The 20,904-nt window shown below is 38.5% G+C and overlaps 1 protein-coding gene across 1 annotated transcript in view; it reads left to right on the top strand.

The window, feature by feature from the left end:
* MED13 (mediator complex subunit 13) overlaps positions 1–20,904 on the top strand; it is a 124,862-nt gene that overhangs the window by 22,095 nt on the left and 81,863 nt on the right. Inside the window, 5 exon segments of the mRNA XM_017875238.1 lie at positions 9,470–9,615; positions 10,992–11,189; positions 13,701–13,895; positions 15,323–15,485; positions 15,685–15,795. Coding sequence (XP_017730727.1) covers positions 9,470–9,615; positions 10,992–11,189; positions 13,701–13,895; positions 15,323–15,485; positions 15,685–15,795 — 813 coding nt within the window.

Here is a 20,904-nt window from a genome sequence, read left to right as displayed (position 1 = left end):
AAAAAAAAAAAAAGACAAAAAAAAAAAAAAAGAATTTAAAACAGTTACTCTGAAGGCTGTAGAAATACAAATAAATGATTCCCAAACTTGTCTGGATGTGGGAATCACCTGGAGAGCTTACAAAAAATTATTGATGCTTATGTCTTAACCTGGGCTGTAATCTAGGCTTTGGAATTTTTAGAGGATCCTAAAAATGTAAGACAAGTTTAGAAACTTTTGAATTCACGGAATAAAAATAATCTCAGAATTAAGATGGCTAGGGGAGGCTGGGCACAGTGGCTCATGCTTGTAATCCCTGCACTTTGAGAGGCCAAGACAGGAGGATTGCTTAAGCTCAAGAGTTCAAGACCAGCCTGGACAACATAGTGAGACCTCATCTCTACAAAATACAAATTAAAAAATTATCTGGGCATAGTGGCTCACACCTGTAGTCTCACTTACTTGGTTGGCTGAGGCAGGAAGATTGCTTGAGCTCAGGATGTGGAAGCTGCAGTGAATTCTGATCACGCCACTGCACTCCAGCCTGAGTGACAGACCAAGGCCCTGTCTCAAAGGAAAAAAAAAAGATGAATACAGTTTCTTTTTATTGTGGTAAAATGTACATAACGTAAAACTTAATAATTTTTCGGTGTACAGTTCAGTGGCATTAAGTAAGTTCACATTGTTAACCATTACCACTATCTATCTGCAGAACTTTTTCATCATCTGAAGCTGAAAGTCTACTCATAAAAGAGTGGTAGCTCTTCAATTCTTCTTTTCTTGAGCTTCGTGTAACCACCATTCTACTTTGTCTAGAAACTTGACTGTTGTAGGTACCTCATATGAGTAGAATCATGTAGTATTTGTCCTTTTTTGTCTGGGTTATTTCAGTTAGCATAAAATCTTCAAGATGCATTTACGAAGCATGTGACAGAAGTTCCCTTAAGGCTGAATAATATTCCATTGTATGTATATACCACATTTTGTTTATGTATTAATCTGTAAATGGTATTTGGGTTGTTTTCACCTTTTGGTTATTGTGAATAATGCTGCTATAAACATTGGTCTGCACATCTCTCATCAAGTCCCTGCTTTAAGTTCCTTTGGGTGTATACCCAGAAGTGGAATTGCTGGATCATATGGTAATTCGAAGTATCATTTTTGGAGGAATTTCCATACTGCTTTCCATAGTGGCTGCACTATTTTACATTCCCAAAGGCAATGCAGAGGTGTGCCATTTTCTCCACATCCTCATCAACACTTGTTATTTCCTGTTTTTTTTTTAAAGCTATTTTTATGGGTGTGAAGTGGTATCTTACTGTGTTTTCGGTTTGCATTTCCCTAATGATTAGTGATGTGTTGAGCATGTTATGTGTTTATCGGCCATTTGTATGTTGTTTTTGGAGAAATGACGGTTGAAGTCTTTTGCCCATTTTTTTAATTGGTTGATAGGGTGTTTAGAGTTTGAAGTCAGCATTCCCTTTACTAGTATTATGATTTTAACACAAGCCATTTAACCTCTTTGTACCTCAGATTCTCTACTCGCGAATGGGATATCATTTTTCTGTAGCTTCTTAATACAAATGCTAGAAATAGGTTTGATGTGGCACTGCCTAATCTAGCATACGTATGGAATTGTTGCTGTTAGAGCAGCTAGCTTTAATCTATAAGCATGTCTTCATTTTCTGTTTTAGAAATAATCTTTTGATTAATTTCAGTACTTAATTTGAGGAACATTTTTTTCCACAATGGAAGATTGTTCAAGTTTCATTTATAAAATTCTGCCTCATTCATAACTTTTTGTTTTAGATATTGCAGTGTAAGCTCATGGAGAGCAAGTGTTCTCTGTAGTCCTTTATAGTAGCTAATAATACTTTGGATTCTTATTGTAGTGATATGTTTTTGTTTTAACTCTACTTTTCTGAGTGTTAAATACCAAAAATGTTTGATGGGATGATATGAATAACATTTCTCCTTGGAAAAAAAGCACAACCGAATTCACTGTGTTGGTATTTTCTAATTGTTTTATAATATTCTCTGACTAGAATGTTACCTTTAATATAAGGATTTCAGAGATTTGGGTGTGGTGGTGTACACCTGTAGTTCCAGCTACTTAAGAGGCTGCGGCAGGAGGATCACTTGAGGTCAGGAGTTTGAGGCTGTAGTGCCTCACGACTGTGCCAGTGAAAAGCCACTGCACTCCTGCCTGGGTAACATAGGGAGACCACCATCTGTTTAAAAATTTTCAGGCCGGCACAGTGGCTCACGCCTGTAATCTCAGCACTTTGGAGTGCCAAGGTGGGCGAATCACCTGAGGTCAGGAGTTCAAGACCAGTCTGGCCAATACATGGTGAAACCCCATCTCTAGTTAAAAAATAAAATACAAAAAAACTAGCCGGACGCAGTGGCAGGTGCCTGTCATCCCAGCTACTTGGGAATCTGAGGCAGGAGAATTGCTTGAACCCAGGAGGCGGAGGTTGCAGTGAGCCAAGATCACGCCATTGCACTCCAGCCTTGGTGACAAGAGTGAAACGGTCTCAAAAAAAAAAAAAATCTCTGCTGGGTGCAGTGGCTCATGCCTGTAATTATAGCACTTTGGGAGGCTGAGGTGGGCAGATCACTTGAGGGTCAGGAGTTTGAGACTAGTCTGGCCAACATGGTAAAACCCTGTCTCTACTAAAAATACAAAAATTAGCTGGGCATGATCATGGGCGCCTGTAATCCCCGCTACTCAGGAGGCGGAGGCAGAAGAATCACTTGAACCTGGGAAGCAGAGGCTGCAGTGAGCCAAGGTTGCATCACTGCACTCCATCCTGGGCAACAGAGCAAGTCTCTGTCTCAAAAAAAAAAAAAATCTCAAATTGTACCACACATTTAGAATTGTTTCCCTCCAGTATCACATACAAACTTGGGTTTATTTTAAACCATTGTTACAATAAGATCAGACTATTGTATACTGGGATTATATGCTAGCAGTATAGGAGGTAGTGATTTTTCTTTGATCATAGACCGCTAGGCTGGGATTAAGTGTTGTTAGTAAATAGGGTAGTGGCAGATATACAGTGGGAGCTGAGACCATTGGTTACATGTTTTGTATTTTGGTATATTGGATTGCTACAAAGACTCCTTGGAGACAAGTTTATCCCTTTACATCAAGAAGCCAAATTTTATTTTCTTATTTAAAAGATAAAATGGGGCCAGATGAAGTTAGCTCATGCTTGTAATCTCAGCACTTTGGGAGGCCAAGGTGGGGGATTGCTTGAGGCCAGGAGTTTGAGGCCAACCTGGGCAACATAGTGAGCCCCCGCCCCTGCCATCTCTAGCAAAAAAAAAAAAAAAAAAAATTAGGTGGGTATGGTAGCACACACCTGTAGTCCCAGCTACTCAAGAGGGTGAGATGGGAGGATTGCTTGAGCCCAGTAGTTTGAGACCACAGCAAGCTACGATTGTACCACTGCACTCCAGTGAGAACCTTGTCTCTAAACCATAAAATTAAAAAATAAAGTGGGTAAGTGCTCACTGGAAAGACTGTTAGGAAAGTTGAAAGATGACTTTTATGATTTTATACATACTAGAGTAAACTTATTTTCCTAAATAACATTTAAGATAGGTCAAATTAATGTATTTTAAAACATTTCCGATATTACAATATTTTCGGAAAATAGATTTTAAAATGTTAAAATGCTTTTAAAATAATTTTAAAAATCTTTTAAAATGCTTTGTCATGAGAAAAATTCATTTTAAATATATATTTTTTTTGTTTGGAGACCAGAGGGCAGTGGTGTCATCATAGCTCACTGCACCCTCAACCTCTCAGGCTCAAATGTTCCTTCTACCTCAGCCTCAGCCTCTCGAGTAGCTGGGACCACAGACATGCACCACCCCACCTGGCTAATTTTTAATTTTTTTGTGGAGATGGGGTCTTACTGTGCTGCCCAGGCTGGTCCCAAACTCCTGGGCTCAAGCCCAACTCCTCTTGCCTCAGCCTCCCAAGTGCTGAGATTACAGGCATGGCTGGCTGTTTTTAAATTATCTTATTTAATATTTCGTGTATAAAATGAAACAGTTGAAAGCTGTGTTTTTAAGAATTATACTCCACTGATTAAAGGAACAGTAGATAAAATTCAGGTCTCCTAGCCGCTTTGTCTTTTTTTTTTTTTTTTTTAATTTTGAGATGAAGTCTCACTCTGTTTCCCAGGCTGAAGTGCAGTGGCAAGATCTCGACTCACTGCAATCTCTGCCTCCCTGGGTTCAAGTGGTTTTCCTGCCTCAGTCTCCTGAGTAACTGGGATTACAGGTGTGGTGACACCCAGCTAATTTTTGTATTTTTAGTAGAGACGGAATTTCACCATGTTGGCCAGGCTGGTCTCAAACTCCTGGGCTCAAACGATCTGCCTGTCTTGCCCTCCTAAAGTGCTGGAGTCTTGCTCTGTCACCCAGGCTGGAGTGCAGTGGTGTGGTCTTGGCTCAGTGCAACCTGCGTCTCCTGGGTTCAAGCGATTCTCATGCCTCAGCCTCCTGAGTAGCTGGGATTACAGGCGCACACCACCACACCCGGCTAATTTTTTTCGTATTTTTAGTAGCGATGAGGTTTTGCCAAGTTGGCCAGGTTGGTCTCAAACTCCTGGCCTCAGGTGATCCGCCCACCTGAGCCTCCCAAAGTGCTGGGATTACAGGTGTGAGCCACCGTGCCTGGCCCTCTTTGTCTTCTAAAGATAAGAGACTGTTATAGGTTATTGCTTTTACTTATAAATATTCTTGGAAGTATTGGCAATTTAGATTTTAAAAATTTACTGTTCAGTAGCTAAGTAAGCACACAGCTTTCATAATCATATCTGTAGCATACTTATCCTAAAATTAATCAAATTACAATTCCTCTATATAGTAGATTATTCTTGCTTGAGTCTCCTCTCTGTCTCTCTCTCTCTCTTTTTTTTTTTTTTTTTAAAAGAAATGGGTCTCACCCTGTTGCCCAGGCTGGAGTGCAGTGGTTATTCACAGACTCAAAGTGCACTGCATGATTGAACTGTTGGCCTCAAGTATTCTCCCACCCTCAGCCTCTTGGGTAGCTGGGACTACAGGGGCTCACCACCACACCCAGCTCTTCCTTAATAAATGTTTTCCTTAGCATGGTATTTTTAGTTAATAATTCTTAGAATTCTTTTAAAGATTTGCCTCCCTACCAAGACATGCATTAGTCATCTAAGGTTGCCTGAAAACATGTAAAAGCTTGTAATATTGAAAATACATAGTAATTCTAGCTGGTTGACTATCAGTTTTCATTTAAGTTTTAGCATTTGGTCTTGCTTTTAGATTCTCATGTCCTTTATTATAGTTAAGAGAGAAAAATGCTTTGAGAATTGGTTTCTGCCTGTGTTGTATGTCAGTACATATAATAAGCATAATGGACATATTCTTCTCAGAATTATTAAATATTAGTGGTTTTCTAAGATGAAAATACTGTTCAGAAATGATCTTTTATGTATTTACATACTTTGTAACTCATCTTCAGTTATATAGAAAAATTGTGTCAGAAAAGAGGACATTCAAAAGAAAGAAAAGCACAAATATGGCTATGTGTGCATTCCCATGCAGAAGAAAATTTGTAGCATATGATTGTTTACATTAAAAAGTTTCTTTGAGAAAAGTAAATTCATGGAGGCTTAAAACTATGAGGAAAAAACCCAAATCTTAATGTTTCAACTAGTATCAAAAATCATATTTGATGTTTATAACAGGATATTAGAGTCACACTCTTGATTTGATCTTTTCGCTGAGGCAGTGTAATGGCACCATGTATTTGTTTCATTTTCCAACCCTGCTGGTCCTGAGTTACCTATATTCTTTCTAGATTATGCTTGCAAGCCAGTAAGCTCTTTTCTATATTCATCTCTTTTAGTACTTTATCAAGTATAGCTCTTCAAAACCAATTTACATTTTGACTTGATCTGTTTTTTAAGTTCGTTAGGTACATTTTCTGCCTTGCAGATTGTTTCTGGCAATGATTCCACAAAGTGTTTCTCCATTATATAGCATGGGTCATCATTTCCCAGTCTCTCATAGTAGCTTCCTCATCATTTCTCTAGTGTTCTAGATTACTCCCCACCCACCATCTAGTCCCAAAGCAGAAGCCACATGTTTCAGGTTTTTGTTTTGGCAGCACCTCACTTTTGGTACTAATTTCTGTATTGGTTATTTTGCTGTAATGAAACCATCCCCAAAACTTAGTGGCTTAAAAATAGCAGTTATGTATTCTCATTCGTGTAACTGGAGGTCAACTTGAGGTGGTGGAGGTGGGGAGTGGTTAGCCAGTTGATGCCATACTTTATGCTTTAAACTACAGATTAGGTAGAGATCTATTCCGTATTATTTCTCATTCTCCTTTGGCCAGTGGGCCAGTCTGGTCATATTCTTTTATTTGTTTATTTATTTATTTAATTTTTTTTTTTTTTTTTTTAAGAGATAGGGTCTTGCTCTGTTGTCCAGGCCAGAGTGCAGTGGTGCGATTATAGCTCACTGCAGCTTCATACTCCTGGGCTCAAGCAATTCTCCTGCCTCAGCCTCTCGAGTGTCTGGGACTATAGATGTGTGCCACCATGGCTTGCTGTTTTTTTAATTTTTTGTAGAGATAGGCTCTTGTTATGTTGCCAAGCTGGCCTTGAACTCTGTACCTCAAGTGATCCTCTCAACTCTGCCTCTCCAGTAGCTGGGATTACAGTTGTGAGTTACCACATCTGGCTTTCAGTTTTTCCCTTTAAATAAGCAATAGCAATGGTCCGTTTCTGAGTGGATAGTTCTCAAAGTTATTATTAACAGTCTCTTATCTTGATTTTGTGGTTATTTTAAATATATACCCTTTTTACTAAAGTAGATGTCTTTAGTCTTCATAATTCTTCAACCAATAATTATTCCAATAAGATTAACCTTTTTTTTTTTTTTAAAGATGGAGTCTCACTCTGTCTCCCAGGCTGGAGTGCAGTGGCGTGATCTCGGCTCACTGCAACCTCCGCCTCCCGGGTTCAGGCAGTTCTCCTGCCTCAGCCTTCCGAGTAGCTGGAACTATAGGCGCATGCCACCACACCCAGCTAATTTTTGTATTTTTCAGTAGAGACGGGGTTTCACCGTATTGCATGGGGTGGTGTTGAACTCCTGACCTCGTGATCTGCCTGCCTTGGCGTCCCAAAGTGCTGGGATTACAGGAATGAGCCACTGCCCCTGGCCAAGATTAACATTTTAATATAATTCAAGCAGAACAGAATGGTATTATAAATTAGAAAACCTTAAGGATTCCTGCTCATATATCCAAGTCCCTTCCCCAGAAGTAACCAGGTTGGTTTTTTTTTTTTAAACTTTGTTTTACTTCTGGTTGGTTACTGTCATAATTCTAGAGATTTATTATACTGCCTCTGGGCCTTGATTTATCAACTTTCAACAATGTCACTGCTCTTTCTTTCTTTTCTTTCTTTTTTCTTTTAGACAGAGTCTTGCTCTGTTGCCCAGACTGGGAATGCAGTGGCACAATCTTGGCTCACTTCAACTTCTGCCTCCCGGGTTCAAGCAATTCTCTTGCCTCAGCCTCCTGAGTAGCTGGGACTACAGGTGCCTGCCACCACACCTGGCTAATTTTTGTGTATTTAGTAGAGGCAAGGTTTCACCATGTTGGCCAGGCTGGTTTCGAACTCCTGACCTCCAGTTATTCTCCCTCCTCAGCCTCCCAAAGTGCTGAGATTACAGGAATGAGCCACCATTCCCAGCCATTGTCACTGCTTTCTTAACAAGAACGATAAGTTTTTTTTGTTGTTGGTTTTTAAAATTTTTTTTTAGTTAAGTTTTCTGTCAGTTATGTTAATTTTATTTTATTTTGTTTACTTTTTTTTTTTTTTGAGACAGAGTCTTACTCTGTCGCCCATGCTGGAATGCAGTGGTGCAATCTTAGCTCACTGCAGCCTCCACATCCTAGATTCAAGCGCCTCAGCCTCCCAAGTAGCTGGGTTTACAGGCATCTGCCACCGCGCTTGGCTAATTTTTTGTATTTTTAGGGAGATGGAGGCTTCACCATTTTGGCCTTGCTGGTCTCGAACTCTTGGCCTCAAGTGATCCACCCACCTTCCAAGTGCTGGAATTATAAATGTGAGCCACTGTGCCCAGCCTAAAAAAATTGTATTTCTATTAAAAGCATTTTTTAGACTAGTCACATGCAGTAGTGGAAAGGGGAAAGAGTAGAACAAGTTCTGTCTGCACTAACTGAACAGTCAATTGAGGTAACTCAACTACCTTCAGACTAGCCTCTGTCAGTTACGTTTGTAACTTGAATAACATGCTTAAATTTGTATTTCTTGTTCTATCAAGTTTAGACATTTTGTATCGACTCCATATGTATAAGATATAGAAATTCTTAGCTCTGTATTGCTTTTCACCTCTTTTCGACCATCTATTTTCCCACTTCTGTTAACTGTAGCATTACTTTTACTATAATTTTAATTCACTATGTTCTGCTTATCCAGAAGAAATTCAAGAGGGCTTATACATATATAAAACAGGTTTTGAGCTGATTAATCATCATAGTTTAAAAAACTGGTTTTTAAAGATGAATTATTAAGATAAATGTGTGGAGAAAGAATAAGAAGAGTTTATTAGTGTACAATCTTATCCTCTTATGGGCAGTTTGACCCTTCTGAATTTTATCTTGGTGTCCTTGGGAACTTTTATTTTCCAACCTGTATACTCAGCCATATCCGAATTTCATTAAGGTGTACTATTTTGCATATATTCTTGGTTCTAGGATGCCTTCAACTGTAAGACACATTGTTGCTTTAAAATAATGTTATTGGTTGGGAGGGGATTGCATTAAATTATTAGCCCCATTGAAAATTAATAAAGTGAGAAACATATTTGTATTTAGTTTCTTATATAGAGGGGAAAATAGGCAAAATAAAATTGAGTCACCATTAATTCTTTTGTCCACCTTTATTTTCTTTATCCAAAGAAAACTTTTTTTCTTAAAGAAAAAAAAAAAGAGCTGGGTACAGTGGCCCATGCCTGTAGTCCCAGCTGCTTTGGAGGCTGAGATAAGAGGATCCCTTGAGCCCAGGAGTTACGAGCCAGCCTGGGCAACATAGTGAGACCCTCTCTCTTTCTTTAAAAAAGAAAAAGAAAAAAATTGACCCTACTATTTTGGTAGCCTATCCCTTTCCAATAAACCTACTCGTCTACTTTAACTTACTGTTGTGGCTATATAATAATTCTATGTGTGAATGTACCTAACTCATTTAACTGGCCCCTCTATTTGCAGCCTTTCCTACTATAAACAGTGTTGTAAAGAACTTTTCTTATAGCTAAGTCTTTGCTCATGTCCATGATTTTTTTCCTTCTGATGAATTAGACTTTCTGGGCAAAATAGAGTATGAATTTTTGCATACTTCCTAATAAAAGCAAGTTAACATTTTGGCCACTAGCCATCACTAAGATATAACTTTTTCTTCTTTTTTAGTGAACACTTGTCCTGCTCCTTCACCTTTTTCTTGCATGGAGACAGCAATGTTTGTACCAGTGTGGAAATTAACCAACATCAACCTGTATACCTTCTCAGTGAAGAGCATATCACCCTTGCTCAACAGTCTAATAGCCCATTTCAAGGTAGATTATTTTATTATATTAGGTAATTGATCTTTTATTGAAAGATCCTTATTGAACTTCATAATTTTACATTTGGGGATTGATGGAATTCCCCCTGATCTTTAGCCTAAAGATGATTTTGATGTCATTTACTTTCTTCTCCCCATTAGAGTGTTACTACATTTTAAATACAGGTATTACCAAAAATTCTTGACCATGAATGGTGAGGTAGTTTAAAGTGTTCTTTTAGATAGCGTATTGGATTTATATGTGTTAACGTTTTCAAGGTTATCTTGTGTGTCAGGTCATATAAGCCATGTTTTGTTTGTTGTTTTTTTTTTGTTTTTCGAGATGGAGTTTCGCTCTGTTGCCCAGGCTGGAGTGCAGTGGCATAATCTCGGTTCACTGCAACCTCTACTTTCCGGATTCAAGCAATTCTGCCTCAGCCTCCTAAGTAGCTGGGATTACAGGCGCGTGCCACCACACCTAGCTAATGTTTGTGTTTCTTTAGTAGAACTCGGTTTCATTGTGTCGGCCAGGCCAAAGTGCTGGGATTATAGGTGTGAGCCACCTTGCCTGGCCAAAGCCATTTGTAACATAGCTACAAACGGACTTTTGAGACTATTTATACTATGAAAACAGTTGAATTCTAGAAGAAATATTTTATAAGATTGCTGAATTGCTTTTAAGGCTTGGCAGTGTGTTCTTATTTTAACTTTAAACCTAATATTTGCTTTTTAAAGTTTACATGGCAGTACATTATAAATATTTAGATTTATATATCTATATATCTATATTTATATATCTATATTGTTTTCCTCAGATTGCTTTTCTTATAAATATTCCCAACTTCTGTTAAAATTCTTAAGAGTATGGGCAGACAATTTTTTTTTTCTTTTTTTGAGATGAAGTTTCCCTCTGTTGCCCAGGCTAGAGTGCAGTGGTGCCATCTTGGCTCACTGCAGCCTCTTGCCTCCCCGGTTCAAGCAATTCTCCTGCCTCAGCTTCCTGAGTAGCTGGGATTGCAGGCGTGTGCCACCACACCCAGCTGATTTTTTTATTAAGGACAGGGTTTCACCACGTTGACCAGGCTGGTCTTGAACTCCTGACCTCAGGTGATCTACCCGCCTCAGCCTCCCAAAATGCTGGAATTACAGGCGTGAACCACTGCACCCAGCCTGGGCAGAAAAATTTTTAACAGTTTATATAATAAACTCAGTGTTGTACTTTATCTTCACAATAATGAAGTATAATAAATTGATTTTTCTCTGGAATGGTTATTATTGGTTTCCTTTTCTTTTTTATAATTGCACAATCACTTGCCACATTGTTCACTGTGTTCCTATTTGGTAAAACAGTCTTTAGTTACTTATTTGATGTCTGCTTTGGGTTTCTAGTTATCTTATGCCCATTTGGACTAAATGGCACTCTCACAGGACAGGCATTCAAGATGTCTGATTCAGCTACAAAAAAATTAATTGGTGAATGGAAACAGTTCTATCCTATCTCATGTTGCTTGAAGGAGATGTCTGAAGAAAAGCAGGAAGATATGGATTGGGAAGATGATTCTTTAGCTGCAGTAGAAGTTCTTGTTGGTATGTATGCTGAGTATTATTCCTAAGGGGAAAACGCATGATTGTATGTATTAGTTATATTTTGCTCAATAACAAGTCTAATAACTCAGTGGCTTTCAACACCAAATATTTATTTCTTATTTCTTGCCCACATTACTTAAGGGCTTCATCTTAGCTGTGGTTTGGCTCCATGTATCTGCTCATTCTGTAACCTAGGTTAAATGAGTATCCCAGTAGCTAGGACATACTGTTCTTATGAGAACAGAAGAAATAATAGGGACTGAACCAAACCATGTAAGTGTACTCAAAGCTTCTGCTGGGATACAGTATATGTTGCATCTGCTCACATTGCATTAGACAAAACTAGTTAAATGGCCAAGCCAAAGTCATTGGGGCAGGGAAATAGATTCTGTCTAGAAAGAAGCATGCTTAGAATGGGACAGTTAATTGTGAATTAATATTTGAAGGCTGAAAAGTTGACAGCCTGTGTTATGTGATGTTTTAATGTTTCGTAAAACTATCACTTCTGATAACTTAAGAGACAGAAAATGTAACTAAAGAATTTGTGACTTTGCATGCTCTGCCTGCCAAAGGGTCAGATTTTTTTTTTTTAATTTTTTTTTAAAATTTTTTGAGGCGGAGTCTCGCTCTGTTGCCCAGGTTGGAGTGCAATAGCGTGATCTTGGCTCACTGAAACCTCCTTCGCCTCCCAGGTTCAAGTGCTTCTCCTGCCTCAGCCTTGCTAGTAGCTGGGATTACAGGTGCACGCCACCATCCCCAGCTAATTTTTGTAATTTTAGTAGAGATGGGGTTTTGCCATGTTGGCCAGGCTGGTCTCAAATTCCTGACCTCAAGTGATCCACCTACCTTGGCCTCCCAGCACCGGGATTACTGGCATGAGCCACTGCGCCCAGCCCAAAAGGGTCAGATTTTTTCAGATTCAGACATAGATATTCTCTCTGTCTTCTCATTCAGAGACCCAGGTTAACAAAGTACCGGTATCTGGGACATGTTAATCTCATAGTAGAAGACAGAAGTGAGAGAAGCTGCACTGACCCTACAAGCACATTTAAAGCTCTGTTAGGATGTGGCTTATGTCACATGCTTACATTCCAGAGCAAGTCACATAGCCTGACAATGGAGTGAAGACATATACTCTACCTCGGAGAGGCATGAGAGGAGGCATGGAGAAAATATAATTTAGCAGATAATTGGAATTAGAACCTACCATATTGTATTTAAGGGAATCTAATGGTAATGTTATACATGAAGATCGCCTCATTTCGTCTTTTATTTGTTTGTTTTTTTTGAGATGGAATCTCGCTCTGTCACTGCCCAGGCTGGAGTGCAGTAGTGTGATCTCTGCTCACTGCAACCTCTGCCTCCTGGGCTTAAGCAGTTCTCCTGCCTCACCCTCCCGAGTAGCTGGGATTACAGGTGCCCGCCACCATGCCCAGCTAAATTTTGTATTTTTAGTAGAGATGGGGTTTAGCCATATTAGCCAGGCTGCTCTTGAACTCCTGACCTCAAATGACCCACCCACCTCAGCCTTCCAGAGTGCCAGGATTACAGGTGTGAGCCACCGCTCCTGGCCTGTTTTTTTTTTTCTTTTTTAATAAAAAGATTACCAGTGTTCACTTTTAATAAACACATTACCAGAGCAGTTGTGACAAAAACGGAAACAAAACACACACATTTTTTAGGCTTTTAAAATAGAGGCATATAGAAAAGTAAATAGAAAATGGTTTGTAATTCTAGTGTCCAGATTACCTTTGTTAAACTTAAAAAATAAAATTAAAAAAGTAATACACATTAAGTTGGTCAGAGATGCAAACAAAGATTTAAAAAACACATTTCTAGAAATCTAAAAAATTAAAAGGAAAGCTGCCTTTTCCAAATCTCTCTCAGCAAAGGTAACCACCACTGGCAGCTTGTTGTGGTTTATTATGGTTTCTTCTAAAAAAAAAAAAAAAGAGAGAAAAAAAAGAGAGAAAAAAAAAAAAAAAAAAAAAAAAAGAAAAACTTATGCAANCGGAAACAAAACACACACATTTTTTAGGCTTTTAAAATAGAGGCATATAGAAAAGTAAATAGAAAATGGTTTGTAATTCTAGTGTCCAGATTACCTTTGTTAAACTTAAAAAATAAAATTAAAAAAGTAATACACATTAAGTTGGTCAGAGATGCAAACAAAGATTTAAAAAACACATTTCTAGAAATCTAAAAAATTAAAAGGAAAGCTGCCTTTTTCCAAATCTCTCTCAGCAAAGGTAACCACCACTGGCAGCTTGTTGTGGTTTATTATGGTTTCTTCTAAAAAGAAAAAAAAAGAGAGAAAAAAAAGAGAGAAAAAAATAAAAAAAAAAAAAAAAAAAAAAGAAAACTTATGCCAAAGAAGCTTATATTTATAAAATGTATTTTTATTTGTACAGGTGTGATACCTACTTTTCCATTATAGTACTTTTGAGTATGACTAATTCACTAGTCACAAAGGTAATTGGTTTTCCTGTCCCATTTTTGTTTTCCTTTCAGCTGGTGTCCGAATGATCTACCCAGCATGCTTTGTTCTAGTCCCTCAGTCAGACATTCCTACTCCTAGCCCTGTGGGATCTACTCACTGTTCATCTTCTTGCTTGGGTGTCCACCAAGTGCCTGCTTCCACAAGAGATCCTGCTATGTCTTCGGTTACGCTTACACCACCTACATCTCCTGAGGAAGTCCAAACAGGTATAGTAGTAATTTGTCTCATCAGCTCTGGTAATCTGTTACTTTGTGTACAGTAAGTACTTAAGAAATAATTTATTTTGAAATAGTTTCAAACCTCTTGAGAAGTTACAAGCATAGTACAAGTAATTTCCTTAGCCAGATTTCTAAACTGTTATTATTTACTCCTTCACCCTCTCTGTGTATATGTACGTTCATTATCATTGGTCTTTTTCTGAACCATTTGAGAACAAGCTACAGATGTGATGTTCCATCACTCCTGTGTACTCAGTGTGTTTCCCAGAATTAAGGACACTCTCCTATACAACTATTACTCTATCCTCTTAGTCAGAAAATCAGCGTTGATACACTGCCATCCAGTTTGCATTCCCTGTTTTAGATATTTTGCTTTCTGTATTTAAAAGTAGCGTGCTTTTATTTTTAAAGATTTGTGTGTTTATAATTAAAATGTACTCCAACAGAGCAGCCCATTGCTGTGCTCTAATTCTTAGCACTTAAGTCCTACAAAAATAAACCCAAGCTTTTATAGTAACTGTCAATACAGAACTAAAGCATTTTAGCTATTAAAAAGGGTTTAGTTACCAAGGTGCTTATTTTCAGCAAAATGCCCTGTCACTCAGAAGGACATATGCATATGCTAAAGTTCTGACCCATCGATTGATGCAACAGGTTTATATCCCTGCCCTCCCTCCATCTACCTTTAAAACAAAACATAGAAGAACTTTTTACAATGGAGGATAAACATACAGAAACAAAGAAGAGCTTTTTACAATGGAGGGGAAATATGCTCATGCTCAGCTGACCTTACAAAAAAGACTGTCTGATTTCCAACTAAATGAGAACACCAGAGTGTTTGGCTAGAGTCCAGCAATCATTGACTGACCGAGGTCAGAGGCTGGCAGGGACAGAAGGGCCAGAGTGCTGCCGCTGTAGGGGCTCATTCTGGGCTCCAAACCCCACCTTGATGTGGAAGTCAGGCTCTGTGCAGCAGCTCCATAGTTGGTGTCCAGGGACCCTTCGCACTACTCCTGAGTCCTTCCAGTCTACCTACCTCTGGCCAGCCCCCAACCTTGATGATGTCACTGGGCATCAGGGTAGTCTGGTTTGCTTATACAGCATGATCCATGGGACACCTCCTTCCTCGCCCTCAGCCCACCTCCCTCCACACACCACCCTGTGCTGGCCCTGCCTGGCTCCTGAGAACCCCGCTCTTGGCACTGAGAGTGCTAGGTTACAGAGATGTACTTGACTGCCACACTTGCCTAATGAAATCTGATTCCAAAAAGTAGCATGCTTTTTGTCTCAAAATATAAATAATTTTACCAGATAGCTGGAGCAGCTTGTATCACAAATTAATAAAAAACCCAAATAATGTTACTTTTAAACCTACCTTTATTCTCCTACAGCCTGTTTTTTTGTTTTGTTTTCAGTTGATCCTCAGTCTGCCCAGAAGTGGGTCAAATTTTCTTCAGTATCTGATGGCTTCAACTCCGATAGTACTAGCCACCATGGTGGGAAAATACCCAGAAAATTAGCAAATCATGTGGTGGATAGAGTTTGGCAAGAATGCAATATGAACAGAGCACAGAACAAGTGTGTATTTTCATTTATAAGTTCAAAAATTGCATGTTGATAATTATTTATAATTAGAAGATATCTAAAGTATAAACCATCATTTGTTTGATTTTTCTTTAACTCATAACGTTGATCTTTAAAATTAATTCTAATACTACATTGAGGTTTAATGGAAAATTTTATGAATACTAAAGAATTTTGTAACTTTAAATCTTAGGAGGAAGTATTCTGCTTCATCAGGTGGTCTGTGCGAAGAAGCGACAGCTGCTAAAGTGGCATCCTGGGACTTTGTTGAAGCCACACAAAGAACAAATTGCAGTTGTTTGAGGTAGATTATTTCCCGATCAATTGATGCCTATGTGTGATAGTTTCTCATGCCACTGAATGCTTATGCCCACTTTATTTGAGATAGCTTACATGAACATGACGTTAGGATTTTTTCAAAAGAAAATTCAAGAAAAAGATTTCAGGAATTTGAAGCTGATTATAGAAATACATGTAGGTATAATCCTTCAGTTCATTCACTGTTACCAGAGGCGGACTCTGAAAGTTTTGTTTCCTAGTGGCTAAATAAAAGACTATTTTATATGGGGCTATGGTATATATAGCATCTATAAGATATAAAAGGCATATAAGTCTCTTGAGAAAAGCATTGCTTCCTCAATGGCACTGCCTGAGAAATTTCTCCCAAAAGTTGTTTCTTTTTTAGAAAATAAAGAGACAGGGTCTTGGTTTGTTGCCCAGGCTGAAGTAATCATGGCTCACTGCAGCCTCAAACTCCTGGCTTCAGGCGATCCTCCTGCCCCAGCCTCCCAAGTAGCTAGGATTACAGGCATGTACCACCACACCTGGCTAATTAAAAGAAAAAAAAAAAATTGTGGAGAGGGGATCTTGGTATGTTGTCCAGACTGGTTTCGAACTCCTGGCCTCAAACAGTCCTCTCCTTGGCTTTCCAAAGTGCTAGGATTACAGGTGTGAGTCACCATACCTGGCCTACAATCTTTTTTTTTTTTTTTTTTTTTTGAGATGGAGTCTTGCTCAGTCTCCCGGGCTGGAGTGCAGTGACACGATCTCGGCTCACTGCAAGCTCCACCTCCCGGGTTCACGCCATTCTCCTGCCTCAGCCTCCATAAAGTAGGAGTAGTTGGGAGGGACTACAGGCACACACCACCATGCCCAGCTAATTTTTTAAATTATTATTATTATTAATGTATTTTTAGTAGAGACAGGGTTTCACTGTGTTAGCCAGGATGGTCTGGATCTCCTGACCTCATGATAAAATCTTTTTTTAATAGCAAATGCAGCATTGGGTTTTGAAGAGTACATTCTTTTCTTTTTTTTTTTTTTAAGCTTTTATTTTCGGTTCAGGATTACGTGTGCAGGTTTGTGAAATAGGTAAACTCATGTCACAGGGATTTGCTGTGTAGATTATTTTGTCACTCAGATACTAAGCCTAGTACCCAGTAGTTACTTTTTCTGCTCCTGTCCCTCCTCCCTTACCCTGAAGTAGACCCCAGTGTCTGTTGGACCCTTCTTGTTGTCCATGAGTTATCATCATTTAGCTACCACTTATAGGTGAGAACAGGCAGTAGTTGGCTTTCTGTTCCTGTGCTAAGGATGATGACCTCCAGCTTCATCCATGTTCCTGCAGATGACATGATCTCATTCTTTTTTATGGCTGCACAGTATTCCATGGTGTGTACGTACCACATTTTCTTTATCCAGTCTGTCATTGATGGGCACTTAGGTTGATGCTACGTCTTTGCTATTGTGAATAGTGCTGCAGGGAACATTCGTGTATATGTGTCTTTGTGGTAGAATGATTTATATTCCCCGGGTATATAACCAGTAATGGGATTGCTGGATCGGATGGTAGTTGTAGCTCTTTGAGGAATCACCACACTGCTTTCCACAATGGTTGAACTATTTTCACTCCCACCAACAGTGTATAAATGTTCCCTTCTCAATCTCGCCAGCATCTGTTACTTTTTGACTTTTTAATAATAGCCTTTCTGACTGATGTAAGATGTTACCTCATTATGGTTTTGATTTGCATTTCTCTAATGATCAGTGATGTTGAGCTTTTTTACATATGCATGTTGGCTGCACATATGTCTTCTTTTGAAAAGTTTTTGTGTCCTTTGCCCACTTTTTAATAGGATTATTTTTTCTTATAAATTTAAGTTTTTTTGGATACTGGATATTAGACATTTGTCAGCACAGTTTGCAAAACTTTTCTCCCGTTACGTAGGTTATCTGTTTAGTCTGTTGATAATTTCTGTTGCTGTGCAACTGCTCTTTAGTTTAATTAGATCCCATTTGTCAATTTTTGCTTTTGTTGTGATTGCTTTTGACATCTTCGTCATGAAATTTTTGCCCATTTCTGTATCCAGAATGGTATTGTCTGAGTTGTCTTGCAGGGTTTTTATAGTTTTGGGTTTTACATTTAAGTCTTTAATTCATCTTGAGTTGATGTTTGTGTATTGTGTAAGGAAGTGGTTCGGTTTCAGTCATCTGCATATGACTAGCCAGTTATACCAGCACCATTTATTGAATAGGGAGTCCTTTCCCATTGCCTGTTTTTGTGAGTTTTGTCAAAGATCAGATGGTTGTGGCAGTGCAGCCTTATTTCTGGGCTCTCTATTCTGTTTCATTGGTCTGTGTGTCTGTTTTAGTATCAGTACCATGCTGTTTTGGTAACTGTAGTCCTGTAGTACCGTTTAAGCCAGGTAACATGATGCCTCCAGCATTCTTCTTTTTGCTTAGGATTGCCTTGGCTATTTGGGCTGTTTTTGGATTTCATACAAATTTTAAAATAGTTTTTCCTAGTTCTGTGAAGAATGTCATTGGTAGTTTGATAACATTGAATCCAAATTGCTTTGGTCAGTATGGCCATTTTAAGGATATTGATTCTTTCTATCCATGAGCATGGAATGTTTTTCTGTTTTTTTGCATCATTTCTGATTTCTTTGAGCAGTGTTTTGTAATTCTCATTGTAGAGATCTTTAACCCCTCTGATTAACTGTATTCCCAGTTACTTTACTCTTTTTGTGGCAGATGTGAATGGGATTGCATTTCTGATTTGGCTCTCAACTTGGTTGTTGTTGGTATATAGGGATGCTAGTGATTTTTGTACAGTGATTTTGTATCCTGAAATTTTACTGAAGTTGTCTATCAGTTGAAGGAGCTTTTGGGCTGAGACTGGGGGTTTTTCCAGGTTTAGAATCATGTTGTCTGTCAACAGGGATATTTTCGCTTCCTTTCTTTCTATTTGAATGCCCTTTATTTTTTTCTCCCTGATTCTTCTGGCCAGGACTTCCACTACTATTATGAATAGGAGCGAGAGGGGGCATTCTTATCTTGTGCCACTTTTCAAGGGAAATGCTTCCAGCTACAGTCTTTTTTTAAAAATGGTAAATACAGTGCTGGGTTTTGTGGAGTTATTTCTTAAAACATTCTTTGGGCAGCTGTAAGTGAAATGTTGAAATAAGATTCAGAAAATAGGATTCTATAAGGGAAAAACTTAAAAGGGAGCAAAACTGTCAAAGCATGACAAAACGGTCATGCTTTCCAATGGACTATATTGGTTGAATGATTAGTAGAAGAATAGATGAATGTGGAATTCTTTAGAAATTTATTTAGTTTATATATTAAGGCCTTGTGATAAGATTTGGTTATGAGAAGGTTTAAAATTATGTTGCCTAGAGTTTATTATTTTATCCTGCAGATTAAACATAGATCATAGGCTTTTGCAGTCAAGTAAACAATAATGGTCTTGACATCCCTAGTCAGAACTTGTAATGGAATAGATAGTCACCTGTCTTTCTCATGGAAGTGAACCAAAGAAATGGAGTGCCTGCAGGTTAGGGCCAAGGTTTTTCTACATTTGCGCTGTTGGTTTGAATATATAATAACAGAGTCTCTCAAGTGTGCTGTTATGTTTTTGCATAAATTGAATATTCTTATATTGCATAAGAATTCTTACTTTGCATTTATTGAATAATTCTCTTTGGGTTAAAGAATATGCAGTTTTTTAAAGTCTGGCAACTTTGTTGAAAATTTACCTCTGTTAGAGAGATTGGAATAAAAACAAAGATATATTTAGCTATTGTTTAGCAGTTTAAAATAGCTAAAAAACCACACCTAAACTTGAACATAATTTGTATAAGAATGAGGGTCAGCAAAGTGTAATGAATTGGCCATATTTGGCCCACTGCCTGTTTTGTATGGCCTGTAAGCTGAAAATGATTTTTTTTTATTTGTTTGAGACGATGTCTCGCAGACGGGAGTGCAGTGGCGTGATCTCGGCTCACTGCACCCCTGCCTCCTGGGTTCAAGCAGTTCTCCTGCCTCAGCGTCCCGAATAGCCGGGACTACAGGCAGGGGCCACCAAGCCTGGCTAATTTTTTGTATTTTTTAGTGGGGACGGGGTTTCACCATGTTGGCCCATCTGGTCTCAAACTCCTGACCTCAGGTGATCCATCTGCCTTGGCCTCCCAAAGTATTGGGATTACAGGTTTGAGCCACCAAGCCTGGGCCAACTGAAAATGATTTTTACATTTTTTAAAAGTTGAAAAAAATAAATAATGTTTTATGGTATGGGAAGATTGTGTGAAATTCAGATTTCAGTATTGATAAATAAGGATTTATTAGAACACAGCCACATTCATTTATTTACATATTGTCTGTGGTCGCTTTTACCCCACAGTGGCAGAGTTGAGTAGTTGTGACACAGATTGGCCCCCAGGGGGTAAAATATTTACTCTCTGGTTCCCTACAGAAAAAGTTTGCTAATCCCTGGTCTAAGACCAAAAGAATGCTTAAATGAAATCAGGCTTTTCCAGAACTACCATTCGACCGAGCAGTCCTATTACTGGATATATATACCCAGAGGAATATAAAGCATTCTGTCATAAAGACACGTGCATGGGAATGTTCATTGCAGCACTATTAACAATTGCAAAGACATAGAATCAACCTAAGTGCTCATCAGTGACAGATTGGATAAATAAAATGTGCATGTACACCATGGAATGCCATGTAGTCATAAAAAAGAATGAGATCATGTCTTCTGCAGGAATATGAATGGAGCTGGAGGTCATTTTCCTTAGCAAACCTATGCAGGAACTGAAAATTAAATATTGCCTGTTCTCACTTATAAGTGGGAGCTAAATGATGAGAATACATGGACACATAGAGGAGAACAACAGACACTGGGGTCCAGTGGAGGCTGGGAGGAGGGAGAGGAACAGAAAAAATAACTGTTGGATACTAGACTTTTAATACCTGTGTAATGAAATAATCTGTAAACAAAGCCCCATGACATGAGTTTACCTATGTAACAAACCATCACATTTACCCCTGAACCTAAAATAAAAGTTAAGAAAAAATAAATTAGGATTTTCTTTCTCACTATTGGAATTTTATCAAACAATTC

Source organism: Rhinopithecus bieti, unplaced genomic scaffold, assembly GCF_001698545.2.
Source record: "Rhinopithecus bieti isolate Rb0 unplaced genomic scaffold, ASM169854v2 scaffold_9978, whole genome shotgun sequence".
Classification (NCBI taxonomy): domain Eukaryota; kingdom Metazoa; phylum Chordata; class Mammalia; order Primates; family Cercopithecidae; genus Rhinopithecus; species Rhinopithecus bieti.
This window is presented reverse-complemented; position numbering and strand designations above follow the sequence as displayed.